This window comes from Ambystoma mexicanum, chromosome 2p (genome assembly GCF_040938575.1).
Source record: "Ambystoma mexicanum isolate Mex_15411 chromosome 2p, UKY_AmexF1_1, whole genome shotgun sequence".
NCBI lineage: Eukaryota > Metazoa > Chordata > Amphibia > Caudata > Ambystomatidae > Ambystoma > Ambystoma mexicanum.
Genome location: NC_090923.1, coordinates 160,453,800 through 160,480,096, shown reverse-complemented (window position 1 = coordinate 160,480,096; position 26,297 = coordinate 160,453,800). Strand labels below are relative to the sequence as shown.

Here is a 26,297-nt window from a genome sequence, read left to right as displayed (position 1 = left end):
ACACCAATGAGACCCAAAAGAATACTGTAGTAGCCCTTTGTAATTGGTCAACTGGACTATCCGGGAACTGATTGGCACCTGAGTTTGTGCACCTGCTGCAGCGCAATCCATACAACCTGCAGGACAATGGTTCACTCCCGACTATTTCATATGGCTTTGGTGATAATGGCATCTACGTATGAGTGTAGTATTACATTTTACGTATATAGGGTCATGAAGTAAATACTTACAAAAAAACATGATGTTATGTACAACGCTCGTGGATAAAACGTGTGTTATCCCGTTCCAAAAACCTGCTCGAAGGTGATATATTGGGCTGAAATGATGGGGGTGTTTCATGAACATCACTTTTCCCTCTCTCCTCCCCTCCGCAAGAAGCTGCTTTATTCCAAAAGCATTATAAGTATTAGCGCAGTGTCACCACCCTCAATTATTCACAGCAATAGACGCGGGCATTGACAGAGCACGCAGGCATTAATGCAGTGCAGAACTCTGGCGGTGGGGGCGGCGGGGGCGGCATGGAGCCTGCTAATTTATTATGGCTGATTACGCAGACCAGCAGAGACCCAGGGACTGGACTTAAAATAAATGCGCAAAGACACCATTCATCAACCGGGACCATAAACTGCCTAACGTGGTCCTTCAGTCTCCCTGGGACTTGAGCAGGCAGCCAGGAGCGGAGACAACTCTGAGCGCCAGCGAGCCCGCGAGCAGCAGAGGTGACGCCCCTCCTCGCTGCCCTGCGCAGATGCAAAAAGGAGGCTTTCAGCACAGATAGCTCAGTGGGTTGAGTGCGTATTGCCAAAATCGGTGTCCAATCTTACATTTATATATTCGGAAAACATCTGTTCTTACCCTAGGCATACAATGGACCCTTTCAGTTGGTTTGATTACCGATGACAAAACGGGCGATGCTTTTGTTAATATGGGCCGTGCGTGTAGTCAATATCAGTCTTGTTGCGAAGAGTTTATTTCCACATCTCCCCCAAAGCAATACGGGGTGTAACTAGGTAGTAATGCCAACATAGACAAGCCTTTGCTCACATTAATGAAGGGGACTCGTGGATACTGTGGTGACGTCTAAAGGAAACAAAGCAGTTTAGGTATTTTTTTTTAATCTCCCATTGACTAGTATTAAATAAACATAATTTTTCTCTTTGTAAAAAGTGTTTTTAAAATGGTACTTGATTGGGTATGAAGAGAGGGCCCCTGGATTGCCCCTCTTCGCACCCATAAGCATGACAGCACAAAGAGCCACACATGCAAGATACCAATCACAGTTTGGCCAGCCCCCAGGAGGGCCAGTGACATCCACACATGCAAACAGATACTCTCCCAGACAACCATTCAAACCTTATCCAGCTGACGTCTTCCTGGATACAGGTGCCTCATTGATCATGGATGGAGGTGCCTCACTGGACCTCATCGACTAATGACACATGTCCTTCTGTGCTGACGTCATTAGAGACACCACGACATAGTAACGTTAGCTATAAAGCAAACTCGCATCCATGCACAAAGTTACACAGACACACACATGCACACACGAAGAACAGGCTTACACAGTTCTGTAGATAGAGGACAGATACATATATATACTGTCACAAGCCTTTATTATTTTCTCTCATTAGCCAAATTCAGAAACTCAGAAATGCAAGGAACCAAGAGATGCAGAGCAAGCTTACAGAGGCTTATTGCAACTAACCATATGGAACAACAGGATCGTGTAATGGACCTCGACGAGCCAAAATACTACTAACCTATAAGAAGAATAGCACCATATAGACATATAGCAATTATAGCATAACTATAGTAAAATTACATGAAGCCACATGCCTCAGAACGAGAGGCAAAGAAAAGCAGAATTAGGCTGCACGAAGCACCAGGGCGCTCGCAGCCAAGTTCAGACACGGGCCGAACCTTCCTAAGCCTCAGAAACAAGGATCCAACCGGCAAAATAGCAGAATAAATCCTCACTAATTGCAGACCAGGAAGCTCAATTTTGCAGTCTTCACCCACGTGGTGCAGCCGAGCCGAACAATGGCCATTGACTCGTGGTGGGAAGAAGAGCAGTTCTCAGCAAAGCAGACACGAAGTGATACATGTGTTGTTTTACAGTGTTGCAATCCGGCAGGCACTCTCTAAGGCAAAGTGGTAGTGCTGATGGCAACAACAGGGACACATAGGCCCCGATTTACAGAGCATTTTCCTGTGGGATTGTGCCATTATAAAACGCTCCTGTGAATCAGGCCCATAGTCTTTCTCATCACCTTGAGAAGGTGCAGGGATCGATGAGAACAGAGCTGGGTCCAAGGCTTGAGGAGACCAGCTCCAGCCAATCAGGGAACATAAATCCAGGGGTGGATGGCAAAGGGCAAGGGCCAATGGTAATCCTGAGAGCCTGCAACAATGTAATAGATAGTTTCTGGGGAAGGTTCAGAAAAGCCACCTGACATGAGAGGGCCAGTTAGATAACATCTATATGTGCTGGCCAATCATGCATGCTCATAGGTTTTAGGGGAAGAGCCCGGACATGTGACTCAGACCTCGACAAAAGTCTTTGACACGAGTTAAGGAGCCCTGATTGCTGGAGAATTCTGTTTCTCCTGTATGATCCCTGTCTGTTATGGAAAATAAAGGACAGTTCTAACTTGCCCTTGGCTGAGGCTTCCGTCTGTTTACCGGTGGAGGGTTCGTTGGTTCGTGGGTGCTCTGAATGGTGAATGCGTGGTGTGAACCCCGGTCCTCTCCGGTATACCTAAACAAGAGGTAAGACCACTTGCATAGCGCACAGTGTGACTGAATTCCCCCTACGTTAAGGATTTAGCAGAAAGCATGTGACCGCCGAGTTCCCACATACATGGCACCTCTCCAAATACGAGGGGGTGGGAGGGGCCGGTACCTCAGTGTATTTCTAAATGAGATCCCTTTCTTCAAAGTAACTCAATATGCTAATAAAAATATCTCTGTTTCTTTCTGGCCCCTCTCTACCATCCCACTTTGACTTTTGGGCTATCCTGTCTTTCTATATCTGATATACTGCACCCAGTACTGCTAGGTTTGATTCTGCATTCTGGGACTAGTAGTTTTGCTGTTCCAGTTATAAGTGACTACGTGCTGCAGAATGCATAGGAACATCAGAATTGAATAAACTGCTTCAACTAGCCTAATTTTGGACAAGCGCATAGCTCAATGACTCACATATGGAGCCGCATGTGGTCATTATGAGCACTCCAAGTTAGAAACTGACTGATATTCCGAGAAGTTTTCCCAGTTAAACCAGAAAGCCTGCAGGTGCAACCATACCTGCCAACAGTGCAACCAGGGGTGGACTGGCCTATAGGGAACTCTGGAGATTATACGGGTAGGTCGCTGCCCCCTGGCCCGCTTTTCTGTGGTAACCTATTTTATGTTCAAATGTCCTCATAGGAAAAGGGCTGAGCTTGCTGAAAATGTGTAGTATGGGGTCACTTAGAACATTATTTTCAAGGCCTCTTGTCGTTCCCAATCCACCCCTTACTACAACTTTATCCATTCCATTCTGGACTCCCTAGTTCACTACTACATTTTGGGACGTGTAGTCCTAGGAATATAATGAGTAACTACAGGACTACAAAACCCAAAATTCAAAGTTAAATGCAGGACTGGGCTAGCGTATCCCAAATGGAAAATGGTTGCAGGTCTATTACATGTACCTTAGTCACGATAAAATGAAAAGGTAATATGATATGACCCGGGATTCGAACCTGTGTTGCTCTGTGTCGTCTTGCTTCCAAGTCAAGCATGTTGCCCTGAGCTATCCTCCAAAGAGGGATGAGGTGGTGTATGGACTTGTCTGGTCTAGGCATGGATTCATAGAGCTACACACTGGGATAGAGGGATACTTGCCAACATGGCCCATTCCAATCTGTAGGTGCTTATCCAGTCCTGTTTTGGCCTTTTGCATTCTGTGATTTGTAGTTCCACAAAACCCATTATAAAACTCGGACTACAAATCCCAGAATGCAAAGAATAAAGTAAGCACCTATAGATTGGAACAGGTCATGTTGGCAAATATGTTTTTTACGGGCAGACTGAGGTCTGATGACGCTATTCAAAGGACTGTAACTGTCCCTGCACTCTCTGTTCACAAAAACAAGAAACCAGAAATGAAAACAGGAGCGGGTGGGGGCCAAGGAAATACAGTTGACACAGGGGCCATAGATTATGCGTCGTCCTCGTCCTATTTTTATCAGCTTGTTATGAAACTTGTTGCCATTAGCTCTGGCCGGTCTTGTGTTTTTAAAGGTAATCTGATATCATGAGTTCATTCCTTACTCCTCCCCCTCCCCACAACTCACTCCACCACCTTATCACAGTGTCCTTCTTCCCTGTCAAGCATGCCTTGCTGGCGCGGCCGCACACTTCCTGGCGCGACCCCGGCACTTCCTGCTTCACCTAAATTTGAAGTTGTCAGGCAGGAAGTAAGCCTTCTTGTAATCTTGCTGGACCCTGGTGATCTGCTGCCGCAGGTCCTTCTCGGTGCAGCCGTATCCGTTGAACGAGGAGCCCCCGAAGATCAGCTTCCCCCCTCGGTACATCTGTTGACAAACACAACAGAGAACAAAAAAACATGGTCAACAAAAGCAGCACAGTGTCTGGGAGGAGTGAGGAGGGCGCCTGGCACTTCCTGTTTTCCACGACTTGTGTGAAATGTGCGCGGGCATGGCGTGTGAATTCCCTCTCTTTGCTAGCACAGGACTAGCATTTAACATGGGTGTGAACACATTTTAACAGGCTAGGTGAAATTGGACTTGCAGCCATTTAACATCGGAATGGGAGTGGTTTGGTCATCATTGCTGCAGAACATATTTCATAACATGACCCATTCCAATGTGTAGATTGTATCCAGTTATGTTGTTGTTCTTGTTTTTTGCCTTCAGGGATTTGTAGTTCTACTTTTCTCATTATAAAACTCGGACTACAAGTCCCAGAATGCAACAAAAAAAACAGGTCTGGATAAGCACCTACAAATTGAAATAGGCCATGTTGTCAACTATGACATTTAATGGAAAAGAAGGTTTCCTCATGGCTGCGGATTAATGAGAACATTCTGGGCAAACATCGCCTGAATCACCACTTTTGCAAACAGAGCAAAATTGGTAATGTCAGGCCTTTTCCTGCCCAAAATGTAATTTTCTTTCAAAGACATTTTGACCAATTAAGAGCTGCAAAGCATTTCTGCCGGATTTGGGACACCTTGTCACATGGCCATTTTTGCTGCATTTTCCGCCGTATTTCTGATGTGGGCTAGCCCTCCTTATCTCCCACCCACGCAGGTCCACCTTGCACCCCATCCCTCCAGTAGCTCAAAAATCATTTATAACTGTTCCCTAACCCACCCCTATAAAAAAACATTGCAAAGCCGCCATTTCACCAAAAGCAGTGAAATGGCTACAACAAGGTGAACGGGTACCTTTCTACTCTATTTGACTGAGGTTTTGAGCGGTAAAGGGAAATTCACTCAAAAAGTAATCTGGTAAAATAAAATACATTCGACCCGTGAAGCGAAAATGGGGGTGCATTTCACCGATTTCACTTCACTGCGGTTACTTTTGCCCGCCCCTTCACTGCCGTTACTTTTGCCCACCCCTTCACTGCGGTTGCTTTTGACCGCCCCTCCACACCAGTTACTTTTTTCCGCCCCTTCACTGCGGTTCCTTTTGCCCGCTCCTTCACTGTGGTTACTTTTGCCCTCCCCGTCACTGTGGTAACTTCTGCCCACCCCTTCACTGCGGTTACTTCTGCCCACCCCTTTACTGCGGTTACTTCTGCCCACCCCTTTACTGCGGTTAATTTTACTTCTGCCCACCCCTTCACTGCGGTTACTTTTGCCCGCCCCTTCACTGCCGTTACTTTTGCCCACCCCTTCACTGCGGTTGCTTTTGACCGCCCCTCCACTCCAGTTACTTTTTTCCGCCCCTTCACTGCGGTTCCTTTTGCCCGCTCCTTCACTGTGGTTACTTTTGCCCGCCCCGTCACTGTGGTAACTTCTGCCCACCCCTTCACTGCGGTTACTTCTGCCCACCCCTTTACTGCGGTTAATTTTACTTCTGCCCACCCCTTCACTGCGGTTGCATTTGCCCGCACCTTCACTGCGGTTACTTTTGCCTACCCCTTCACTGCGGTTACTTTTGCCCGCCCCTTCACTGCGGTTACTTTTTCCCACCCCTTCACTGCGGTTACTTTTATTTTTGCCCACCACTACTGTCATAAAAGGTGGCTCAATAAATAGCACGAGTGAACAGCTCAGTAAAACCAAACGTGGGCCCATTGACAGCACTGGAGGGTCCTAGTGACAGCACAGTAGGGCTCATTAATCCCACAGTGGGCTTTGCCGACATCTCTGTAGCCTTCAGAGGTCGTATAGTAGATGTCCATGGTATTGCTTTAAGATGCAGTGATAGGCTGGGAGGATATCTCCCGGGCAAAGTGTTTATCTTGGAAGGAAGACAACGCAGAGCAACACAGGTTCGAATCCTGGCACCTTGCTTAGAGACTCGATTTCTGGTTTTAAGCGCATAATACAAGAGTAATTAATTAATTAATTAAAATAGGGGCCAGAAGGGCTACATGGCATATCTTTAAGTCAAATTGGTGAGATAATAACCCTAAGGGACATTGCAATAACGCTTATTGGCAGCACAATGAATGACAATAGACATGGTGGCGGAATAAAAGCAGTGGGGTCAACAATTTCACAACATCATGGGCCTGCAACCTTCCGCAATAAGGCTCGTGTATTCACAGTTGGGCCAATAACATCATATGCCTGGTGATAGAGGGGGAGGGCTCAGTGACATTGTTGAAAGGCTCAGTAATTCTACATTAGGGGTCGGAAACATTGTTGTAGTGCTCAGGGATTGTACAATAGAGATCTCAGATGGGCTCAATGGCATGAATTGAATGGACCCTGATGGGCAGGAAGGATAGCTCAGGGGCAAGACAACGCAGCGCAACACATGTTCGAATTCCGATCCTGCGCTTAGAAACTACTGTTGTTGGCATTAAGTGGTATAAAAGAATAATTATAACAATTATAACGTAGCACACTGAAAGGATTTAGTGACAACACGATGAGCCTAGTGACTGTAATAGCACTAAATGTAATAAAGACTTAACAAATATCACAACACAGCAGGCTAATTGGTACCAGTAGATCAATGAAGTCAAAAAACGACTTCAGTGATGTCATGTGTAGGCACAGTTAGACGAAATGATATCACACGGAAACAGGGTGAATGCCAATGACCTCGCATTAGGGATGCAATGACACCGGAAAGAAAAATCTTCAATATTATTACAGAACTGCATAAGGCTATATAATTCAAAGACAACTCAGCACAGATATCACCGCACAAAAGGTTGAAATAACAAAGGTTGAAATAACATCACAATTGTCCTTACACTACATGACGCTGGGGAAATGACATCCCACCAGAATGAATAGGACCTACTGACATCCAAATCCGACACAGCAAGCTCTAACAATATCATATATTGATCAACAACATACATCAAGCTGCATTGCCCTTAGTTGGATTATATGTTTCAACAAATCAATACCATATGTTTCATTAGAACACACAGGGCCCCACAGCTGTTCAAACTGCTTGAAAGACCAGTTGCACCTACTAGCATAAGCGAAAGGTACGTGTTCCTTCGAACCTTCGGCCTCACTGCACAAACCCTTGCACACTCCGTCTTAATTTGCCCCATTCCCCAAAAGAATAAATTGAATGATATATCTACCCCTACGCCACGCCCATGCGGAATTGCCCTTATCCCGGCTGCCATTTCATTGCCAGCAATCTTAAATATATTTTGTGGGGGTGAAAACATGGGTCGTATGCTCATCTCGACCAGTTTCCTCACGCAACAAATAACCATGGGGAATCCAAGTCATTTAGCCAAGGGTGTTATAAGCTAAAATGATGAGTTTAGGGAAGTGAGGGGAGGGGGGGCATATCAGCTGCTCACAGCCTGTTGCCCTTGTTGAAGGCCTATGTGCAGTGAGGACTTACTAACTTTGATGGGAAGGCTGTTAGCTCCACTGGAGTGTTCAAGAGCTCCTGTAAACAATGGGGAGGAATAGGGCCTTAACCACTGTTACAAGGCTTGCTGTTTCTCACACAACATTCCTCAACAATGGTCAGAATCTCCCTCAACAAACATTCCACCATGGGCAATGCTGAATCCAATGTTCTAAGCGTTTTCTCCATCGGCTTTATTTAAGCAATATGCCCCAAGCGGCGGGGGCATTACCCACTCCGGTAATGCCCGGGGCCCATAGTTATAAGGCCGAGCGAAGCGAGGGTCTTAACGAAGGCCCTGGGGCATTACCGGAGTCGGTAATGCCCCCGCCACATGGACCATATAGCTATTAGTACCCCAGGCCACAAGATCTGCATGACTGGGGCTCTAAAAGCATTTCTTTTGTCCCGAAACGCTGCAGCGGATGTGTATATTGCCATTAGCACCCCAGCATGCTCTCTGGGGAGCTTATAAGGTATTTTATTCAGTGGAGAAATTGTGCGGTTGATGTTCCTTTACTTAAAAAACAAAACAAACCTATGGCCTCCATGGACGTAGGGAGAAGGGAACTACAGGTAGTCTCTTCCGGTGGCGGGGAAGCACTGGAATAGTGAGTGTTCCTGCCACCAGCGAGCAACAAGTCAACCGTAGGGGTTGGGGTGGGAGAACATGTGTGGGGGAGGTGGACATTTGGGGAGGCAGGGGGAAAGGGACATGGGAAGACTTAGCTTGTGCCGAGCAGGGAAGATGGCCACCTCCCGCTTCGGAGGAAGCTCACAGCAGTGCCATGAGTTATAGCCTGAATTCCGAGCTTCCACACCCCACGCCGGTATAACCTGTTCTTATGACTTCTTGCCATTGTATAATGGCATAACAGGCCTGGTGTGAAGACTGTAAAATATGACATAGTCCTGTACTGATGTTATGCTCCCTCAGCTTTACCACTAGCCCATAACTCTAATATAGACTGATTACACATTCACGGCCATGCCACAGCTGGTCTGCGATACGATGGAGATACTAGGTCCTCTGGCTAAATAACAGAAAGGAGAATGATGTTGTAGGTTAAGTAAGAACATGGGAAGACTAGAGACTTTACACCATCTGTTTATTACCTGGAAATCTACACTAGCTTGGAGGCGAGGTTTTTTTCTTTTCTTGATTTGTGAGATATCTGGAGTTTTTAGACTCAAAAGCTTTCTGAGTACATTTGTTGAGTGTGTTTTAAACATCCTTAATTTTACACCTTGTTTTTCCTGGTCGTGGTTTATGGGATTAATAAAAACCAACCATGGAAATGAGGGTTGGAAATGCATGGATGACACAATGTACATTTTATATTATGGATGAGATGGCTTTTATTGTATGATAAACCTTAAGGTACCTGGTTGAGACCCTTTTCTTCCAGGCATCAAAGCATACACAACATAAACAGGTGACCAGGAGCTACAGTTTCAGATAGACCTGGGTACTATAGTTCAATAATATGAGACCCACACAACTTAATACCAAAAAATACAAATTCAGTTTATCAAATGAGGATAATTAAAAACACATTTTCCCACATATTGCACATAAGCAAATCAAACAGGACTCTAAGTAACTATAAATCCGGCAGTGAATATACAATAGAATCACCAGCCCACATACTGGAATACTGGACACTATACATGCATAGGAAACACTAAACCACATGTGTGGTAGTTTGCAAGAAACAATGCACTTGATTAAATTATAAATCAGAGGCCCTCTCTTATTTACAGCTTTTCAAATATATTTCTTATTTGCATATTTGTGCCTATTTTACAATATAATTATTTCTTTGAAACCAAAATATACATGCTGTGTTGCGGCCTAAAAATTAACAGTTCGTATGCACCGAGTATGGAGTGCTTTCATCAGGACTGTGGAGAATCCGATTGCATTCCCCCCCAGGAACCTCTCATGTGGCAGGGGAAGGCAAGCACTCACTGATCCCGACCTTGGAGATGGTGTACTGTGGTAGGATCACATGGGTGGTGGTCAGACCGGGAAGTCTGCGAGGAACCCCTTTTAACTTTCCCCATAACCCTGCCATTGTGATGGCCTTTGGCCATTTTGAAGAAGTAGGCAAACCAAATTTCTCTAAAATGGACCACATGACCCATAGTCCCTCGGGGACTGTGATGAAGAAGAGGGCTGGAGAGGCATGTAGGAGGCAAAGACAGGCAAGCAGCCCTAATAGCTTTTGGCAAGGTCAGGCAATTAGTTCTAAGGACATGTACCTGAAGCCAATTAACCCACCTTAGGGGCATTAAAAGCTGCCATAGGAAGGAACAGTAGAATGAAGCTGGAGAAGGAGCTGTAAGGTCAGCAGTAGTAGCCGATGAAGCAGAGTATGAGGCAGGCATTTCACTAGGAAGTGTGATCACTGAAGGGACGCCGGAGCAGAGGAAGATCAGATTTCACCTGCAGGCTCTGCGTTGGCCATGTGCTCACAAACTCTGTTTGACTGTGGTTGCATTGGAAGAGACTGGAAGAAACTGGCAGTCTTTACAGATGCATCTAATTGCTGTGAATGCAGAGCTGAAGTTGTGCATCCACCCGAGGTCCATGGGCAGAAGCAAGCTGATAGAAGCTGGAGAAAGGAAGACTCTCCATTATTGAGGCCAGATCTGAGACACCCATGAAGCAGATGGGGTTTGGGTTCCAAGAGTGCTTGTAGCAGTAGTAGCTGAAGAAATTAAGTCAGGAAGTAGAAATAGCCTGCAACGTAGTCGGTGAATGAAGCTCCGGAATCCAAATCATCAGGAATACCTTGCCGGTAACTGTATCCAGTTTAATTGTTGCTCACGTTTAAGTAAAGGTGAGTAGAAGTTGTTCGCAGCCATGGGAAGTCATTCTAACAAGGGAACTGTATCACACACTTATCTCACCGAAGTTAAAGTACCTGCATGAAGATAAAGCATTTCTTTTTCCCATTGTTAGATTTAAAGTGTCGACAAATGGCCACGTGTCTCCGATTAAGGAGTACGTTGCCGGTAATGTTTATGAAGTAAAAGCTGTCTTTGCCGCAGTCTTACAAGCCTATTTAATGTCAAAGAGAGGTTGAGCATTTGAAACCGTGTTTCCCGATTTTTATTGCAGCATAATGCTGCTTTACGTTGAAGTTTGTCATCAAAACGTAGTCACGGGTACCTAAATTATTTTCTACAGAGAAGTTTGATTCTTGTAACATATTGAACAATTATTTAACAGTCGTACAAGTTGCTGAAGGCAGTATAAGAACAAGCATTACCCATGCCAGTAGAAAAAACCCTTTTAAGGTGAAACTAGCCAAAATAAAAACTGAACACCATTGTTTGAGTGTTGTTGAAGCTGTTGTAAACCCAGAGTCCTCTTATATATGGGTGACAAGTGTAAGGGAGGCATGGTATCACAAGTATGACACTGACACAAAAGGTACACGTTTCAAAACCTTTATTAGATTCTTGGGTTTGGAAAAACTCCTATGTTGCCCTATAGCTAAGATGATAATAAAGAAAACACAGTCCTAGTCAGTCTATGTCAAATCAAAATGGCCTATACTAACAAAACCTAATGCCTGCCCTATCTCTTATACAAAAAGTGTTTAAAGGGGATGTGTATGCAAAGAAAAGTCAATGTTATAACATAAAAGAACAATGTCATTGAGTCAGCTCTCCTCCCCACGTTCGACAGCATGGAGTAAGGCGACCCACGTAAACAGGATGACACACTCTGGCTCAAGTTATCAAAAAGGGCAGTTCAAAACGTGGGTCGAGGCCCGCTTGGCCTGCAACATAAACGTCACTTATTCCAGCTTTCCAAAAGTTCTGTCACAGTTCAACAATAGTTGCTGGAGTTCTCTTTCTAAATGGCTCGGACCTCTCAAGGTATCACTAGTTCACGTAGGCCTCCCTCAGTGAGGCTCAGACCTTTTATTCAAAAAGTACCTGATTAAAACCTAGATCTGTCTCAGCTGGGCTCGGACCTCGCAATCACAGAACTTGCTTGGGTTCCCTCCCCAAGTTTCATTCACACTCTTTAGGGGTACTCTTTCCCTAACATATTTCATGTTTCTAGTCTCCCTCTGCCGGGCTCGGACCTTTCACTGATGTCGAAGACTTTCGAATGTGCAAGGCTTTCACCATAGACTGCGCAGGACCATTTGAACTTTCACTTGAGCTTTCCATTATTGTTATTTCCCACAAATTCTCTTGGTATTGGTAGTTCTATACCTCAAACAGAAACGTTCAAAGAAATCTTCCTCTTCAAGCAATCACCTTTTAACTTCCCCTTTCGTTGGGGTTAATTTTGACCATTGCGCATTTCAGATTGTGTTCACTTTGCCACTTTATGACAAGACATCAAACATTTCTCTGAGACTTTCAAGTGTGCTATTTCCTTTCCCCGGAACCTTCCGCTACTCTGTATCACTGGCTTCACAGTTATCTGTATCTTACAAGTTCCTCAATGGTTTGCTTTCTTTCGCATCTCATCAGCACATGCGCAACCTTCAATCATGCGATACACTTTTAGGACTTCAGTCTTTCTTGACACAAACCAGTCTTTCATTTCTTCCTCTAACTCACCAGTTGGGTCCATTCCTTTCTTGTCTTTGCAGCTTTGATTCAAAAGTCAAGGTTAATACTACAGGTTTGGCCTTACCTCCATAACTGTATCGTTCACCTAAGCGGGTCGCTGGCGTCTATGAAACACAATGCAGGCTACTTCTTCTCTGGGATTTGGCTTTCTCTGCGTATCATTCATGGTTTCTCGGAGGCAACGACCTCCTGCAGGGATCTTCATTGCTTTCCTACCACTCGCTCTGGTCCCCCGATCGGTCGTCCTGCTCCAGTGGGGTCGCCTTCTCCCCTGGAAGATCTGCACCTTCTCGTCACTCACCTTTCTGTGTGTCTTTATGTTCCACCTTTTATCTGTGTAGGGGGGAGATACTGGGTTTCAGATGAAGGTGATTAAGATCAAATGCCGGACTTTGCCTGACCTGATTAACGGGACATGTCCAATGAGCTATGTAAGGGTTATCCTCTTTAGTCTCAGTCGCCCTCTTCCCCACCCAGTGTTTATGTAGAAAGGGGGTGTTGGGACATTGGAGAATCCTAAAACATAGGATGGGGTATGGGCACAGGAAAGGGTGGCATCCCAAATCTCACCATCGGTTGACACACCCCCACTCCTTGAAGATTCCCCACCGAGGTGATTCTCCTGCACGGGTCCACCTCCAGGGTCTGGATCCAAAGGCGATGGCCGTGCCCTGGCCACCTGAGAGAGAGATCCCCGGGGACTAGCAAGTGAGACACCCTTTGGTTTCTCATACAAGGTTATCCAAGGATGGAAGAGTGGCAATACAGCTTTTGGGTAACCACTGGAGACAAGAAGGTGTACATGAAGCTGGGGAAGTGAGCTGGGTGCTTCTTATAAGAAATCATTTCTAAATCTGTAGAGCTTAGACTGTTCAAGTCAAGACAGAGAAGCAGTCTGGGAGCTAAGACAGATTTTGTGATAGCTGCAAGACAGAAGGAAAAGCCAAAGAGACTGCCCTTTCTTACCACACAAGAAAGAAGAGTGCCTTGCCAACCTGTAGAGGTGAAAGAGTCTTGGTAAAGTTGCCCAAAACACTAAGTAACAATGGAAGTAGTTGAAGCTGTCTATACTGTTGTCATGACATTATTATCTGAATTTCGTAGGAGCAGAAGCAGACTGTGGGGCCAAGAAGCCTCCTCTCACAGTATCATTGCCAGAAGGGAATTTCTAGAGAGAGAGCAAACACTAAAAAGAAGCATCCTGACAAACTACATTCAAGCCGATGCAGAAGTTACAAGAAGAAGAGTTGTTGTTAAGCAGAAGTGGTACTTTTGTCCTAAACATTTTCCATTCTTTCCTGGAAAGACGTTATCCAGTAATACCATTGTTGTTTTTGTTTTCTTTGTGGAAATTGGAAAGAGAATCTTTTCATCAAGCGAAGAAGGAACTATTACCTGTGGATTTATTCTTGTGTGAACTTTTGTTTCTTTGGAACTTTTCAAAAACTGATTTAAGACTTAATTTTCCTTGGGCAAAAAATGACTTTGGGACATTCCTGGGGAGCAAGATCTGGCGAGGCCAAATAGAAGTCATCCCAGACACTGGTTATTTGATAATCCTTTATTTATGTTGTTTATATGTTACTTTGAATGTTTTGTTGTTTAGTGTGAGGGTTAGTTTTGTGTATTCTATGAGGTTTTCCCTTAGATCCTAGACTAGGTAGGGAATTCCCTGGTAGTGTAGGTTTAGTTAGGGTTTACTTTATTTTTTTGCTTAAAATAAAATGTCAAACCTTGAGAAAACTAAACATAGTTGTGAACCTCACATTACTGACCCTCACTGTACAAACATATATTTTGATAAAGGCTTCCTGTGTTCCTAAATCCCAGTGATAAAAACGACACACTTCTGTGAGAAATAGGGGTCCATCTGAATTTATTTATGTAATGAATTAATCAAATTATAATTTAAGAGATGAAGACAAATATAGCAAAAAACCACCCTCCTACCTTGAGTGGGCTGCTCTTAGGACTTTGCAGTTTCTTTTAATATGAGACGGTATGAATGTACTTTTTCTGAGTAGACAGGTCTCTAAATGACCCTATAAATGAATAAATACATAAAGCTTAAAATATTTCTGTCTCCAAGCAGTGAAGCATACATTAGTTCATGATATAATTATCATCATTAGAAATGGAGACATGCTCACCTTCTCCTTAAATTAGGAACAAGTGAGACAGAATTGGAGGTTCCTTGTATCTCTCTTATGTTTCTGTGGGAGATGTTATATAGACAAAGAGCCCAATTCATGTAATCGGGCGCACAAATGGCACAAGGGCTGAGTGCCGAGAAGGACCCTGCGCGAGCTGTAGCACAGAAAATTGTAGGGCGTGCCATGTGTATTCATGGATTTAAAGACGCATTACTAGCCGTCGCGCAAGTAAAAACAAGGAACACCCACAACACGCCCACAGGCACACCAAAGAGCAAGCAAAAGGACAAAAATAGCACAAGCCTCTGCGCCACCCCCGGCCCACCATCCGGTACCCATGGGAGAAGCACGCTTCACCTCGCAAGTCCATACTGCACCCCAGTGAAATTGCGCGTCTCACCTCCCAAGCCCAGACTGTACCCCAGCGAAAATGCATGCCCTCCCTCGCAAAGCCAGAATACACCCCAGCAAAATCACGCACCTCACCTCGCAAAGCCCAGGCTGTACCCCAGCGAAAACACGTGTCCTCCCTCGCAAACCCGGGCTGTACCCCAGTGAAAACGCGAGTCCTCCCACGCAACCCATACTGCACCCCAGCAAGAGCGCTCGCCCCACCTCGAAAGCCCAGGCTGCACCCCAGTGAAAATACGGGTCCTCCCTCGCAAGCCCAGATTGCGCCCCAGCGAAATCGCAACCCTCACCTCGCAAGCCTAGGCTGCACCCCAACGAAAATGCGGTACCTCCCTCGCAAACCCAGACTGCACCCCAGCAAAATCGTGTGCCTCATTATAATTTGACTAATTCGTTATCTAAATAAATTTATGTAGACCCCTGTTTCTCACAGAATTATGTCTTTTTTATCACAAGAATTTAGGAACACAGGAAATCAAAATATATTTTTGTCCTGATTCGGCATCCATACTTGGTGCATACAAAATGTTCTTTTTTAGGCCGTCAAGTGTTTATTTTGTTTTCAAATAAATAATTACATTGTAAAATAGTCACAAATATGAGAATAAGAAATACAGTTGAAAACCCATGAATAAGAAAGGATCTCTAATTCATGATATAATCAAGTGCATTGTTTCATGCAAACTAACGAAAATGTGGATTCGTTTTCCTGTGTACTTATAGTGTCCAGTAGGTGGGCTGGTGTATGTGTTGTATGTTCACTGTCCCATTTATGTTTACTTAGAGTCAGGTTTGATTTGTTTATGTTACTATGTGCAATATATATGTGATTAAATATGTTGTTAATTATCCTCATTTAATACATTGAACATTTATTTTTTTATATGAAGTTGTGTGGGTCTAATGTAATTGAACTATAGTACCCAGGTCTATCTGAAACTGTGGGCTCTTATCACCTGCTTATGCTTTGTACTGTATTGTATGATATAAATTAGATGTTTTAAATGGAGTATATTAATATATATTTTTTATTATTGTGATATAACACATTGAGGTGCAATGGGTATACGTCATTTTGTATGCGTATTTGTGAAAGGTTTGTTTCACACTAAACATTAAAAAGCAACACTAAACAGTTAACATAAATGTAAAACTCAAGGGCATTACAACATGGCGTGATGTTATAACAGTCAGGCTCTATTAAATCATAACACAATAGGACTTGATAACTTCATTTGGCTTGACAGTGGGGGTCATTACGAGGTTGGAGATAGCCATGGTGCTATTAGCACCATGACTACCCCCTTACCGCATTCTGGGTCCGGGTTCCCGAAATAGGGACTTACCGGGTCATTCCAACCTTGGAGGACCCGGTAAATCCCCATTCCGGGAACCATTCGCCATTCCCATTCAATCCCCCATAGGGCTCAATGGGAATGGGGATGGAGCTAATAACAGTACCGCAATTTGCGGTACCATTAAAGGGTACAACCAGGCGTTAAGGAAGGGACCTGCTAAGGGACCTCTAAATAGGGTGGTAAGGGATTACCGGCACTGGTGTCCTTACCGGTGCCGGTAATCCCTTACCACCTACCTCGTAATGACCAGCTAAATAGGACTAGACTAGACCTCAACGATACCATTGGAAGGTGAAATTGAAATAAAACATGCCTAAATGACATTACAAGCAAGCCCAACATCCCTCCATTTATTTATTTATGCATTTATTGCAGCACACAAAACCCTCGGTATCGCAGTGCTAGTTACATTGGGGTGCATTAGTTAAGTACATTAGTTATATTGGGTTAAGAGAGGTGCATGAAAAGTTACATTTTACAATAGAAGAGGAAGTTAAAAGAGGGGTGTGGGGCAAGGCAGAGGGGGGTGCAGTAGTCTTAGGTGGAGTACAGTCAGTTGAACAGCCACGTCTTCAGGTTTCAAAGGAAGGTCCAGTAGGCCTGTTCATTCTGAGAGTAGGTGGCAGATTGTTCCAAAGTTTTGCTGTCATGACCGGGAAGCGCTTGCCCCCTACTGAGAGGTGGTTGAACTTGCGGGTCCTCAAGAGGTCAGAATTGGACAATCTCAGAGGACATCATAGTGACATCATAGTACAGTTTGATAACATCACAACAATATGTCCTTATGGCATCTCAGAAAGCATGCAATGGTATTTAATACATACAATTGTGTGATTGCTAGGATGAAGTTCCCTGCCTGCTCCTAAGGACCGTTGAGGGGACAGGCTTCCAAACCGTGCCAGTAGATATTGACCCCAGGTTTGGAAAGAGGAGGATTTCCTGATCACCTATCTTTGGGGCCCATCACAATACAGAATACAACCATGGTAACCCAGTACGGGACAGCCTTGGCCCTCCGCTGTACTCCAGCAGTGCAGTACATAGCAGTATGGGTAGTATTCACCCTTTCATGGACCCCGGTAGAGCATCCAATGGCAGACACAATAATCATGATCCTCCCCAAATGAGTCTGATGCTTGTTCTAGGCATTGCTAAAGTCCAAGCGAGGGAAAACAAATTCTTCCATTCAATCACTGTCTGTTTCATTCAAAGGATGGAAGCAGTGTTGGTTCTGATTCTGTGATAGTCCTACATGTGGTGTCAGAGAAGTAATTGCAGAACCCAAGTGAGATGCTCTGGGAGCTCCAGAGATCTATGCCTGATACAGTTTTGCAAGTCTGTGCATCTCCAACCATAGATTTTTCTGCCTAAGAGCAATGCCGTCATCTCACGGTGCCGTGACAGCAGATTTAACCACAGCACGCACAAGAATCTTCTAGCAGAGGGTTCCCTCACTGGAGATACAATCTTGCCAATTCACCACGGGCAACATTCTCTAGATATTTAGTGATTTTAAACACCTTACCCAGCATTTTGTAAGCCTATATTTAACATGCTAAAGGAACAGCAGCCCTCGATCATGTACAGGCAGCCATAGTGTGGTGGATAAGTGCAATGCAAATGTCAGCCAGGCCCGATGAAGGCTTGGTCCGGCCCTTTAAGCCCAATGCATGGCCAGGTGCACCCAAAAGCAGCAGCTAAACTCACCCCTGCCCCAATAACAAGACATAGAGACTGCATCTTGCCTTAAGACCAACCCAGGAAGGAGAACACGATAAAAAGCATAGATCCTAGTCAGCAAGTGTGGTTTGGCAGAGCATGAGTCTGGCAGTGGCTGGCGATTGGCGAGAGTTGAGCAAGCAGGTGCAGGAGGAAGGTTGGCCAGCTGTAGGAAGTGGTGAGAGCTAAGAGATTGAACAAGGAGATGGCATGACTCAGGGTTCAGGAGAAGGTGGCACCATCAAGTAGAATGGGTTGTAGTCACGAGGAGATGGTAAGAGCATGGGGAGAGCATGGAGAGAGTAGGCGGTGGTAATATGTGGCGGTGAGAGTGATAAAGAGGTAGTGGAGGTGGAAATGTGAAGCGATATAGAAAAGGGAGAGGTAGGCATATCAGGTGGTGAAAAATGTACATAGTAGGTGCTGGTAGGAACATGAAGTGGTTACAGTGGGACAGAGGAGGGGCTGATAGCACCATGAGGTGGAGTAAGAGATGGCCCCTGAGGTGATACCACCAAGAAGAGACAGTAGTAGTTTGTGAGATTTACACCAGGGGGTGCAAAAGCTAAGTGGAGGAGGTGGCATCAAGGGAGGAGAAGGATGAGCTAACATCAGGAACTGAAGGTGGTACAGAAGAGGAGGAGGTGGCATCAGGCGAGAAGGATGAGCTAACATCAGGAAGTGCAGGAGGTGCAGAAGAGTAGGAGATGGCATCAGTGGAGGAGAAGGACGAGCTAACATCAGGAAGTGATGGTGGTACAGAAGAGGAGGAGTTGGCATCAGGGGAGGAGAAGGGCGAGCTAACATCAGGAATTGAAAGTGGTACAGAAGAGGGGGAGGTGGCATCAAGGGAGAAGGACAATCTCACATCAGGAAGTGAAAGTGGTCCTGAAGAGGAGGAGGTGACATCGAGGGAGGAGAAGGATGAGCCAACATTAGGTAGTGAAAGTGGTGCAGAAGAGGAGGAGGTGGCATCAAAGGAGGAGAAGTATGAGGAGGTGGCATCGAGGGAGGGAGAGGACGAGCTAACATCAGGAAGTGAAAGTGGTACAGAATAGGAGGAGGTGGCATTAAGAGAGAAGCAAGACAAGCTAAAATCAGGAAGTGAAGGTGGTACAGAAGAGGAGGAGGTGGCATCGAGGGAGGGAGAGGACGAGCTAACATCAGGAAGTGAAGGTGGTACAGGAGAGGAGGAGGTGGCATCAATAGAGAAGAAGGACAAGCTAACATCATGAAGTGAAAGTGGTCCAGAAGAGGAGGAGCTGGCATCAAGGGAGGAGAAGGATGAGCAAACATAAGGAAGTGAAGGTGTTGCAGAAAAGGAGGAGGTGGGGAAGGTGAGACTGAGAAGGAGGATGAGAACAGTTTGGCACCTTATATTGACGTCTCGACATTGCTGGTCCCTTTATGTGGGGAGAGCGTCACTCCCCTAGGACAGCAGCATTAGAGGCCTGGATTGAGGTCCCATTCTTCCTTCACTCGCTATCTTCACTGAGTGCCCATCACTCCAGGTGCCTGACACAAGGAAGAACAAGTCAATTAAAGGACGGCCCTGTATCTGCACGGACACGAGGCAATTTACATTCAATTAAAAAGTGTTGTTTCCAAAAGACTGATTATGTGTGTGGGGGTGGAGAGTGCAGAAAACGTCCCTACTCACAATAAATGGAGGAAAGAGCATGGGATTAATACAATTTGAGCTGGAATGTTGAATCAATGGACTGTGTTATTGTGTGGGCCGTGGCGCATTTATTGTACAAATATTCAATAGCACTCATTAAAAAATTAAGAAATGATAAACCTAATGTTAGATACCAAACAGAGTATTGTAGAAATAGAAGACAGACTTTGTTGATAGAACCCCCTGGTCGCAGTTTACATTCTGTATTGTTGCATTGCTGTTGGAGTAGACCTAATGCTAAAGTAATGAAGTACCTTTGTGTGAAGCGTGTTTGAGCTTACGTGTGCAATGACAATGGAACACTAATCAATAAATATGGGGTACTCATGGAATAGCTTACTTCAAATCACTGGAAAACTTTGTGGACTTAAAACCTCTTATGATTACGGATGATTAGCCTAAGGGGAAGGATGGGGTGTCACCCCCCATCTGAACGTTCACAATGGGCGCTAGTAACTGGCACCTGACCTTTTATGTGCTTCCTAAGTGACCCAGAAGCTGTTTAAGTGGTCCTTCCTCGTTGTCATCTCCACAGCATCTCCTAAGGGTGCTCCTCTCTCATTTGTCGACCGTGGCGGCCATATTGAGTGTGTTTGTTTTCCTTTTACAAATTGGATTTTGCATGAATGGATAAGGTGTTGCAGAATTAACAACAACACATACGCTAAAGTGAAAACAGTGTTAGCACCCTCGGTGACAAGAACGCTGAATACGCGTTTGCTCTGGGTCCCAGACCTGCCACAGGATAGGCCAATTGCGTGAAAGTCCCAACGGCACTTTTCTGGGAGGACACAATTAAAGTGCAAGTGCTATACATTTGGAAGGTGCATGGCACTCATTCAGAGGATGGCGTAATCGGGCAACAGTGAGAGGTAATGGAATTACTGCTATTTCTACTGTTCTGACATATTGCAACATTGGAGGCATGTTGGAGTAAATACCTCTAACATTTGTCTGGTGGTATGAACTCCAGAGGAATTAGGGAATTATTGCTGACACATTTACTTCTGGAGGTAATGTATCCAAAAACTTAACACTGTTTCATCAAACCAGATCATTTGTTGAATTTTCCACCAAAATGGGTGGCGATCCAGGATCCGAGGTTGGTGGAATTACTAGAGCTAATTAGACCAAACTGGAAATGTGGTCCCATTCCAGCAGGTTATTGTTTTCAATGCTATTATCTTTATTACTGCAGATTGTGCACATCTTTTTCAGTATTGAAATGGAGTGTGTGAGCCCCTCTACTGAGAATGAACATGCATCAAATACCCTGTTCTATGGGATTCCTCCACTCAGGGAGGGTCTACAACCACGTTTTATCTCACTGCATCCTTCACAGAGGAGAAATAACCATTTGCATGTCAGTCTTTGCCCCATCCACAAGGGCAGTCCAGCACCGAAATGCCAGGCAAACCTCCTCTGAACAAGAGTACCAACAGCAATCCCAGACATGATTTTGGGCCTTGTTGGGCCTCCTCGGAGGGGCGAAGATGAGCATCTCTAAGCACTGGATTACCCTTGGTTACCTATGGTGAAACCCTAAGTTTTACAAAATTCAAAAGGCAAGTAGGAGCCCCTCTACAGGGAACAAACATGGGTCAACCACTCTGTTCTATGGGATTTCTTCTTTTTCAGTATGTGTGTGAGAAGGGAGGGAAACGGTTGAGAAGACAAGCATTGGTATCATAGCACTCAAGTAATCAGTGCTTGAAAAACATAGCACATACCTGTTTTAAATTGCCACCACCTATAAAACAAACTGGTACTGTTCATTTATAAGCATGGAAGTATTTATGTGAAGTGGTAGTAGACTCTGACTATACAAATACATGTCCTGCTAATAAGTGCTTGAATGGCCACAATGTAAGTTTACCTAAGACATGCTTCTAAGTGTCTGTGATATGGCCGGCAGTCTTCCTGGAATTTTCTTCTTGCATCAGTGCCATTGTAAGTACAGGAGTCCTTATTGTTTTGTTATGTTATCCATTTCGTACTGAAGTACAGCGCAACTGACACCAAAAGACAACCTGGCGCTAACAAGACTAAGAAGACACCGACGGCCGGTCGTGGGAGATCAAAAGAGCAGAGTTTTAAGGCACGTCTGAATTGCAGATGGGCCACCATGGACCGAAGTGCAATGGGCAGGACATTCCACAGCTTGGCAGCCCTCACTGAGAATGAACGGCCACCAATTCGGACAAACCGAAATCTGGGCACAGAGATGATAAACCTGTCCCTCGAGCGCAGAGAACAGCTAGGAACATAATGCCAGAACTTATGCTGCAGGTACTCGGGCCCCACAGCATGAAAGGCCCTTTTTACAAGACACAGGGATTTGAAGTGCACACGCTTGGCCACAGGAATCCAATGAAGAACACGCAGAATAGGGGAGATGTGATCCCTGAATGGAGTGCCGGTAGCCAGCCGGGCAGCAGAATTCTGTAATATTTGTAAGTGTTGTACCAGATAATCTGGTTGCGCCAGATACAGGGAGTTGCAGTAGTCAATGCGACTGAGAACTAAGGCTACAACTATCGGGGCCCGACGATGACTGGGGATAAACTGCAACACCTTTCTCAGAGTCTTCAGCTGGAAATGGCCGCCTGGCACACTGAGCTGATCTGGGAAGACATGGAGAGCGAGACAGAGAAGTTAACACCAAGATATTTAACAACTGTAGCAGGGACAGGGAAAGAACCAATAGATGAAGGCCAAAAGGAGGGAGTCCAGGGAGGTGGCGGAGGCAGATCCCACAACCAACACCTCAGACTTACCCCCATTCAATTTGAGCCAGTTGTCACTCATCCAGCTCCCTACAGCCTGCAAACAGACCCTCAGCCGAGTGGCATGGGAAGGGTGGAGGAGATCTAGCCGTACTATGATCTGAGTATCATCCGCGTAAGAGTATCATCTGAAGCCATGGGATCAGATGAGAGCAACAAGAGGCTGGATGTAAATATTGAACAGGGCGGGCGAGAGGGAAGAACCCTGAGGAACCCTACAAAGCAAGTAAGATAGAGCCGAGAGGAAACACTGAAGATATAGTGACTGAGAGCGATTGGAGGGGAAGGAGTGAAATCAAGAGAGAACCGAACCAGAGATCCCAGCGGCAGAAAGACGACAAGATCAGGATGGAGTGGACGGCAGTATCAAAAGCAGCCGACAGATCTAACAAAATCAATGCTGCCACTCCACCCTGGTCAGAAATCAATGTCAAATCACCCATCACAGAGACCAAAACAGTTTTGGTACCCTGACCAGGTCTAAACCCTGACTGAAAGGCATCAAACAAAAGCGTGTCTTCACAGAACCTCCCAAGCAGGGGAGCAACCAATGATTCTAGCAGCTTCAAAAAAAAGGAAGATGCGAGATCAGTCGAAGATTAGCCGGAATCAAAGGATCAAGAGAGGGTTGAGCAGAGGAATAACCAAGGAGTGTTTAAGCTATGAAGGAATTGTACTTGTAGAGCAGGAGTGGTTGATAGCAGCCACAACATTGGGTACAATCAGGGGCAGAATTTCTTTCACTATTTTCAGAGGGACGGCATCAATAGGAGAGGCAGATTTCATTCTCTCCACAGCCGAGGAGACGTCAGAAGTCGAGAAAGAAGGAAAAGAGTCCCAATGGGATGCAGAGACAGTCAGAGTTACAGGAGTCTGCAGAGCTGCTGGGTGGGTGGAGAAGTGCAGGGGGGGGGTATTAGAGGTACTAGTACAGTCCCAATATAAGTAAACAAGTCCTTATTAGAAGTGCTAGAAAAGTTCAATCATAAGTAAAGGAGTCCTTATTAGACGGTCTAGTACATCCCCATCATAAGTACAGGGGGCCTTATTAGATGTTCTAGTATAGTCCCATCAAATATACGGGAATACTTAATAGAAGTGCCAGCGCAGTCGCACAATAAGTGCAGGAGTCCTTACTGGAAGGGCTAGTAGAGTCCCATTATAAGTACTGTTTGGCCACTAGAACGCAAGGTCTATTAGTCTGGGGCCATTTGGTGGCATGGCCGCCCGGTCAGGTCACCTTTATTTTGTGCAGTCGTAACTTTGGTTACTTGACGTTGTTTAAACTTTGGCTGCCCGGCTGTGTCTGTGCTCTAGTGGTCAATTATGCGTGTGTTGCGTTTTGCATCATACGCCTCTGACCTCCCGGCGCCATCTCAACGCCCCTTAAGGCTCCTCTAGTTCTCCCTTTTTAGTCATTTAGGGCCCGATTGATGGAATATTTGCCCAGTTCAAAGTGACTTTGCACTGACGACACAAACCCTGATTCATGGAACCGTGCAAGGTGTATGTTTACAGTGCAGAATCCGGGCCAAAGGGTATCAGGTTATGAGATACCCACCAATAATATCGCCATATACATAGTCGTCGGGAAACGGCATAGGCAATCTTATTGATGAGGTTAATATTAGGGTTGAATCGGAGCGGGAGATGCAGGGGTGTACCCTGCTACCTTTAAAAAATATGTGAGTTGCAGGGGTGTCCCGCGCGGGTTCCATAGGGTAATATAGCGGCAAAAATATGGTGCCATTCTTGTATGGCGATATTTTTGCAGCGATATTAACACATGGAACCGGGCAAAGTCAGCGCATTCATTTTTGCCGTTCAGAATGACTTTGCCTGGACTTTTCATGGCAAAAATACACTTTGCACAGTTCAATGAATCAGTGTTTTTTTCAGCAGTGCAAAGTCACTTTTCAGCAGTGCAACTTCACTTTGAAACGGGCAAATATTCCATGAATCGGGCCCTTAGAGTTTTTAATCGCATTAATCCTGCAAAGTTTCATTTGCTTGACCCTCATTTGAACGGTATTGGCTTACCTTTACTCTTTCATCTTTTATGGTGGTCTTCTCTCTTTTCTCTTCCATTCTCTTCAGTTGTCAAGTTGTCATCAAAACTATTATTGTACCAATTCATTAATTATGTACAATGCTTAGGTGTAGGCACTTTAAAAGAAAATACAAAAAAAATACAACTACGAACTAAGGGATCCATCCAGAAGAATGATGGTGCAGACTCGTCATAAGTAATACTGCCTCACTCAATGGTGCAGTGAAGCACTCATTATATGCACACCGATCTTGCTGAGGTGTGCTACTAGAGTCCATTAGTAAGCATTGTGGCCCTGCTGGGAGGTTCCAATATAGTCCCATTACAGGTATGGCAGTCATGCTGAAAAACGATGGGCGCTGTCTGAATAAAATAGCCTGCTGGAAAGGTCTATGTATACCCCCATTAAACAGCGTAACCCCTATTGAGAGCTCTGGACTATCCAATTAAAAGAATTATGGTCCTGCTGGGAGATGGTGGAGCTGTCTCATAAACGAGTAAAACAGCCCTGCTGAGAGGTACCGGAATTGCCCATTTAGCAGCATTCGTGCCCTGCTGGTAAGTGTTAGCACTTTACTATTAAAAATATGGCCGCTTGTCTGAGAGGTGCTGGTATTGCCTCCACCAAATGATTGGATCAGACACAGTATTGCTCCCTTCGATGACATGCTGGCACTGATTCTGCTTCGATGACATGCTGGCACTGATCCTGCTTGAGATGGAATCTTTTCTGGACCAGTTCGGTATGAAAGACACACGTGATTTTATTTCGATGATGAGGTACAGATATGCAGTGCTGGAAATTGACAAAAAGTACATGTGCAGCCCCCGCCACTTTGTGTGCGAGGCTACAGGGGGCTTAGGGCGGGGCTGGGTGTCGATTAATGTGGGTTCCCAGAATGCCAGGTGCTGGGTGATTTGCATAAAAACGAGTTCATTTTGGGAACAGCAAATATTTCAAACGTAGTTATTCAAGCATGCATTCCTTCTGAGAATGCAAAGCAAACTGGGTACTGTGCTCGTTTCATCTATCAGACTACTCACCATAACTGCGAAATCTGTGCGAAGGACAAGATATATATATATATATATATATATATATATATATATATATATATATATATATATAGCTTTGGATCGTTTTTCTGCACGGGCTTGCACGGCGCCAGTAAAAACAGGGCAACTACAGCTGCGCAGTTTCCTACATCACAGCGTTCAGGTGAGTTAAGTGGGCGCAGAGGGTGTTTGGGCCTCGGCTCTCCAGGAAACTGCGCCAAGGCAAGACAATTCTTGCCAGAGCGCTGCTCCGTCTTGTTCCGGCCCAATTCCTTCCCTACAGATGTGCAGCAAGAGTATCTTGACTGAGAATGAATTGCTGTTTTTCAGACATTTTAAATGTACTGGGCACTCCCTCAATTCTGCTCAAAGAGCCAGTTTGGTTTCATTATGCGATAAGAGGGGT

The 26,297-nt window shown here is 45.1% G+C and overlaps 1 protein-coding gene across 1 annotated transcript in view; it reads right to left on the bottom strand.

Annotated features, from left to right (window-relative positions):
* Positions 1-4,206: 4,206 nt before the first annotated feature.
* C2PH3orf20 (chromosome 2p C3orf20 homolog) overlaps positions 4,207-26,297 on the bottom strand; it is a 746,030-nt gene continuing 723,939 nt past the window's right edge. The window contains exon 15 of the mRNA XM_069643014.1: positions 4,207-4,580. Within this exon, the coding sequence (XP_069499115.1) occupies positions 4,434-4,580 (147 nt within the window). The 3' untranslated portion in view covers positions 4,207-4,433. The remainder of the gene's footprint in view (positions 4,581-26,297) is intronic.